Source organism: Rhodamnia argentea, chromosome 2, assembly GCF_020921035.1.
Source record: "Rhodamnia argentea isolate NSW1041297 chromosome 2, ASM2092103v1, whole genome shotgun sequence".
Lineage (NCBI taxonomy): Eukaryota > Viridiplantae > Streptophyta > Magnoliopsida > Myrtales > Myrtaceae > Rhodamnia > Rhodamnia argentea.
Genome location: NC_063151.1, coordinates 22,147,129 through 22,153,128, shown reverse-complemented (window position 1 = coordinate 22,153,128; position 6,000 = coordinate 22,147,129). Strand labels below are relative to the sequence as shown.

The window sequence follows — 6,000 nt, the reverse complement described above, 5'->3', positions numbered from 1 at the left end:
CCCCTTTTCGCTCCAAATGTCCGTGTGATTTGAGACTCCATTTAAGATGCTAATTAAGTTAATCATATTCCAAAAGTCCATTTGAGAACCCTCAACCACGATAATCTTGTCTTTTTAAACATGTTGAAGGGCATTGCTTGAGAGTTATCGAGCTTGGGGCAAGTTAAGTGAAAGGAAAGCAAAAGTAAAAATAAGAAGTTGCGACCCTAGGTCGGAAAGACAATGGGAAGAGTCATAAGTTGTCTAAATCGAAACAAAAATACAAGAATGAAGAGAATTTTTAGTAGTTATCTATAAAACAAAAAACAATAAGTTTCTGGAAGCCTATATCATGCTTCCTACATAACTTCTAGATGTCCATTAGAGCACTAGCTCAAAGAAGTAGAAGGCAGGACTTTCAGGGAAAAAAAACTTCTTTTTCTAACAAAAGAACCAAAAGAGATAAATGAACTCCGACCTCAGATGGCAAAGTTTCAAAGTTTGGTCCCTATCGCACATTAACCAAAGTAGCTCAAATGGATGGTACCGAACCTATATAATGGCTTTCGCTAGTAAATCAAAAAATGCTCCCCAAAGCCAAAGTCGTCATAATGATCTGAGAATCTCCTATTGCTGTAAGGAAAAGATTATCAAAACTTAGAAAGCCCTGTGGATATGAATTCCTTTCTCCAGAGAAGACTATTACTTCGCAGAAGTATCCTTAGCTGCTGCATTTTTTTTCTGCTTTGCAAGACATGCTTCGTATAACTCCACCACAAGGCGTGGGTCCTTTTCAACAAGTTCCGAATATTCTTGATGATTTCTGAGTTCATCCAAGTTGTCCACAATTAAGGACACGGCAGCCTCAAGAAGAAGCTTCGCGTTGTGCAAGTGCGCAAATGCATAGTATATGATTGAGTTGTCCCAGTTCAATTTGGACACCAAGAACTTCTCACAATAAGCTTTGAGGTACTCCACTTGGTACTTTTCGGCTGATACCAGAAGCTCACAAACCATTTGCTCATCGAGGCACGCTTCGGCATAAAGATAGCCAACAAATGCTCGGACAGCATCGTATGACACATCACTTATCTTGATGGTGCAGTTTCGGCTTTCTTTCATCTCATCCTCGAGCATTGCTTTAAATACTGGGGACTGGCTAGCCTGATAATTAAAAATAAATAAATTAAGAGCACTAGGAAATGCAATTCTTGCAGCGTTCAGTAGTTTGATAGGAAATGTTTATGCATCTTATCAATATGAGTCGGATTTTGCTAAATTGAAGAAACTCCTGAAATGAATATCATGAGTATGCAATCAAAGCTTTTGAATGTGTCCTTGCTAACGTTATCAACTACAAAAATTATGCAAACTATGTTGTGCTCATAAGTCCCCTACGCCAAGCGAAAGACCATAACTCAAGCTTTTGCAATGTTTGAGTTGATAACTCCAATGAAATGCACATAGCAGCAGGCAAAATGCATATCCGAACTCAAGCACCGTTTACACCAAATATTGCGCAATAGTCATAATGAATGAAGTATCCAGCAACTCAATCACTAAACACATTCCAACCAAAAAAAAAAAATTCACTAAACACGTCACTTCAAATAGAGATTAACATTTCACTCAACTCAACAAAGCCACATTCCAGGCAAATAAAAGGAACACTTGCAAAATAAAATTGAGAATCTCACCAATTTAGAAATCCAGTCCAAGCAAACAAATATGTACTTATAATGCCAGAATAGATGAAAGCTACTATAAAAATTCCAAGACCAGCCTAAGAGAGAGCTTAAGATCAAACTACGAAGTAAAAGACATAATCTGTCAGTGGAAATGTATTATGTAGGTGCATCTTTAGCAGAATGCAATTCCAAATGTAGATGCAACCCCCATTTTCACCATGTATGTTCAGCCACAAGCATGTACAGCGGCACAATTTTACAGCAAGTTTCTAGATAAAGAGTCGCAGAAAATCACAGTGAGTTGATAATGCTGATTATACACGCTTAACAACTATTTACTCCGCTAACTTTGGCATTACATCTTGAAAACTCAAGCAAACGTAAGAAAGTTAAGTTTAGGCAAAGAAGAGAGAAGACCAAGACCACTCCAAGCAATTATTGAGGCCAGAAAAGAAAGAAGGAAGAGGTCCAACATCCTTTTTTGAGGCCGGGGTCACCAAAAAGAATGATCATTGAATGCATATGTTTAGAACTCCTGGTGATTTAGTCAAGACTTGTTTGAGGAGGAAAGAAGTCATCTAACAGAACTAGTTTAGTAGTGACCCGCTATATAACATTTGAAGTGGACAAAAGGCATTAATCTAAGATGAATAATTGCAGTTTCATTTTAATTGGTGGTTAGCTTTGCTCCAGTACACAATAATGAGGATAGTAATTATGTGAATCATTTATGCGATGCCTGTCCAAGCATCTCTGAAGAGTATCTTGCGGCAACCGTAGTCATTCACGAAAGGATGTTTGTTACAGTACATGCTTGCCAATTCTACAGTGGCTGCTTTCTAATTGATATCCTCCCGCACAAGAAATATGAAGGCTGGCTTAACTGATGGGCAGGAGATAGCCAGAGGATTTCATTCAGCCATTAATGATATAAGTACCGTTCTTCAAGGATATGACAGCATGAAAGTTCAAGATGGCTAGCTAGTTAAAGGGGTGGTGTAAACTTCTTCTGGGGCATTAGAAGCATTTAATCATGCAAGCCCTAACTCATTATCCTCAAGTAATATCACTTTTGGGGCACTCTTTGCTTTCAGACTGAAGCTACCACCCTGTCACGGCTTCCGAGTGGCGAGGGCAAAGAGTGATCGCTGTCGACTAGTAAGCCATAGGTACCACTATGTGAGTACATCATCCCATGTTACCAAATTCTCAAGAACACCTTAAAAAAAAAATTCTTAAAAGTCCAACCAAATTCACCATAGGTTCCCCTTACTTAAATCTATCAACACAAACTACCATGAGAAATCCTCTACGAGCATTGCTCTTTTCCCTCTCTTACAACTCCTCTCTGCCCCAACTAAAATGAAAGATCTGAGAAACCTTAATAGCTCGACCCAGACAACTGAATTTCATAACAATCTGACCAACCCCGTTTTAAGACCATCTATATCCACTATAAGCTCTCCCACATGAGTATCTTCTCTTCCTTCCTCGGCATTATTTCACAGTCAAGCACGTTAACTTTGCAGAAATTAAGACAATCGAACAAAGATTCAGGATACAATGGTTTGTCACGCCTTCGTCGTCCAATGACTGAGAGAACTCATAAAGACCGTGGTCCCGCATCTTATCTTCCCCACTTTCACCAAGAATTATTCTAAAATTTGTTCGTGATGTAATTGACCACTTATCTACCATCGATCACACAAAATATCACCACCATATCAGACACGCCCGCAATTTGAACTCGGAGCAAGGAACAGAGCATTGGAACTCACCCAAAAATTAACTACAAACTAATCGAAGCTCAATCACTGTGACTAGACCTCGCGCCTGTTCTGAAGTTCCCAAATTCAAGCGGGGATTAGAGCACAAAACAAGAAAAAACCCAAAATTTAAACGGAGACTGGAGCAAAATCAAAGAAATACCCAAAATTTAAATGGAGATAAGAGCAAAAACTAAGAAAAACTCAAAATTTAAATCAAAGCAAAACCAGCAAGGATATCAGTGAACGAAGCAAAAGCCGATGTTCACCAGAATGGTCCTGTGAGCCGGCACCGGCATAGACGGGCCTCCATTGGGACCGTCATCGGCGACCAAGACGACGTCGGTGAAGCCGGGGCCAGGGTCGCGGTGGCCGTTCGGAGACCAGAGAGTCAAGAAGGCGACTTTGGCCTTCAAAATCTCGACCTCTCGCTTGAGCTCTTCCTTGGTCTCGCTGGCCTCCTCGGAGCACCGCTTGCAGGCGCCGGCATAGAGCGTGACGCACTCCTCCTTGCAGGATGTGCAACGCATGGAATCGGTCTCCTCCTTGCAGGGTCGCTGCATTTGCTGAAAGAGAGCTAATTTGCTTGCCAAATCCGGGAGACAAGTCTCAAAAGCTATGTACGACTTATTTTATTTTAGTGTCAAAAATTTCATTCGAATTACTTAAATTTTGTGTTTTTTTTATAAAATTTCTTTTAAGTTTAGCCTGTTTTTTTTTTTTTAAGTTTTTTCTGTTAAATATTTAAGTTAACTTTTCAATTTATTTTTTAAAAAATAGTTAATTTCATTTTTTAAATCTAATTTTATTTTTTTTAAGTTTAAAAGTCTAAGTGGACTTAATTTTTTTTTTTAAATTACTAAGAATTTAATTCAAAATGCCACTTATTAATTTTGACTCGATTTTCTCGTCGAAGGCCCTAAAGTGATGATTTTGTCTCCAATTTGGCAATCCGGTAGAAATTTTTTATATTAAATCGAGCGCCGTATACAACTTTTTAGCGCCGATACGCTCTTTTTCTGCCAAATCCTATCAACTTCCGAGACAAAAGTGCAATAAAAGACAAGTGAGGGAGTGAATGAAATATATCTAAGTCAGAAATCTTTTCGTCTCTCCACGTGCAAAACGACCAAGAATGTAATTAAAATTATGGAAAGTAATATCTCACAACTACTCTGAAACCTCTATTTGGTTTATAAATACAATAAAATAGAAAAGGCAAGCAATAAAATATATAGATATTCAGTTGAAAAGTATCGCTTGCGCAAAACGAAATGGTATCACTTACTGAAGAGAATTGCGCACGCATTACCACCATGAAGCAGCTTGGTCTTGCTCAATGAATGCTTGGCGGATGTAACAATCGCTTTTTCCGGGTTCTCAATATGCTTTCCTTTTCCCTAAAATCCGTCACTAGGTGAAATCTCTGCAATGTCCAGGAAATTTTAGACAAACCAAATGCGTGCGGATGAGAAAGACTATATTTCAATTTAGAGTTCTTACATTCGGAGTTATCAAACTCTATTCTTATTTTTGTCTACTGTCCATTGCAATTTAACTCTTTTCAATCGTATCGCAAAATTTTGACTTCGCTTTCAATTAGTTTACTTGAGCTTAGATATTCCAGTCAAACACTAACCAACCCAGAAAACTCCGTCCAGTCGTTGAACTTTGATGGGAGTAAGGTTTAGAAGACATTCAAAAAAGTCAATAGAGATTATGCATTCCACTCGTTTAAGACTTGTCAATTAAAATTCTTCGAGTGATAAACTGTTTGTTGATCTCCCAGAACATTAACGCCCCTTTCGTCTTTTGTAATTCCGTGAACATATAGTCGAAGAACATGATGTTTGACAAGATGATTTTTTTGTTGTTGCTCCCTTTGGGATAATCACCGCCGTATATAATTGGCTTTTCCATTTGAAATGTGATTTAGCAACAGGACCATCTTTGTAATTTTCACCGCGATGCTGGCATGCAAGTCTTGTGCAAGTCTTGAGATTCACCGCCGTATATAATTGGCTTTCTTCGTGATTTTAATGGATCAATAGGTTAGGATCGTCTATCACGTATCAGAGTGTATCTTATCTATCGGATACATCACATATCATTAATCACAGTGAAACTTGTTTAAACATTTGAAAACATGGTACCGCCGGTTACAATGTAAGCGACCTAGGATTAGGTGTGAAGCGACAGTATGAAGACTAAATTTGATGGCACCAAAGCCTTGATGCTACTGCGTTGGCTCTATGCGTGTGTCATGAATCGGATGTTTCATGAGCCAACCACCCAAACCTAATAGCCCGGAAGAACCACAAGACTTATGTGTCTTCATCTCTAGAGTTTCTCAGGTTTTCTTGAGTCTTCTAGAGTATTCTAGGGGCGGACGATATGGTAAATGTCTCATTTTATAGAACTCTCCTATTTAATGTTTGTAGTTGGTTAGATGGGGAGATGCATTTTTAGCCATGAGATCTAGACTTGATCAACGGTCGTAATGAGAGGCCTTCTACTATAAATAGAGGTGTTCTCCTTTCATTTTGGATCTATCCGACAATTAAAGC

At 38.7% G+C, this 6,000-nt stretch overlaps 1 protein-coding gene across 1 annotated transcript; it reads right to left on the bottom strand.

Annotated features, from left to right (window-relative positions):
- Positions 1 to 408: 408 nt before the first annotated feature.
- LOC115751393 (BTB/POZ domain-containing protein At4g08455-like) lies at positions 409 to 4,015 on the bottom strand. Its single transcript, XM_030689291.2, has 2 exons — positions 3,703 to 4,015; positions 409 to 1,143 (listed from the first exon to the last, which is right to left on the bottom strand). The coding sequence occupies exons 1-2, from the start codon at positions 3,994 to 3,996 to the stop codon at positions 682 to 684; spliced, it is 756 nt and encodes a 251-aa protein (XP_030545151.1). The 5' UTR covers positions 3,997 to 4,015; the 3' UTR covers positions 409 to 681.
- Between the last annotated feature and the right edge of the window lie 1,985 nt (positions 4,016 to 6,000).

Excerpts from the sequence above, each read along its gene's own strand:
- LOC115751393 (XM_030689291.2), bottom strand. The coding sequence starts at position 3,996 with ATGCAGCGACCCTGCAAGGAGGAGACCGATTCCATGCGTTGCACATCC. Across the intron at positions 1,144-3,702 it reads CGGCTCACAGGACCATTCTG|GCTAGCCAGTCCCCAGTATT; the intron begins GTGAACATCGGC and ends TTTAATTATCAG.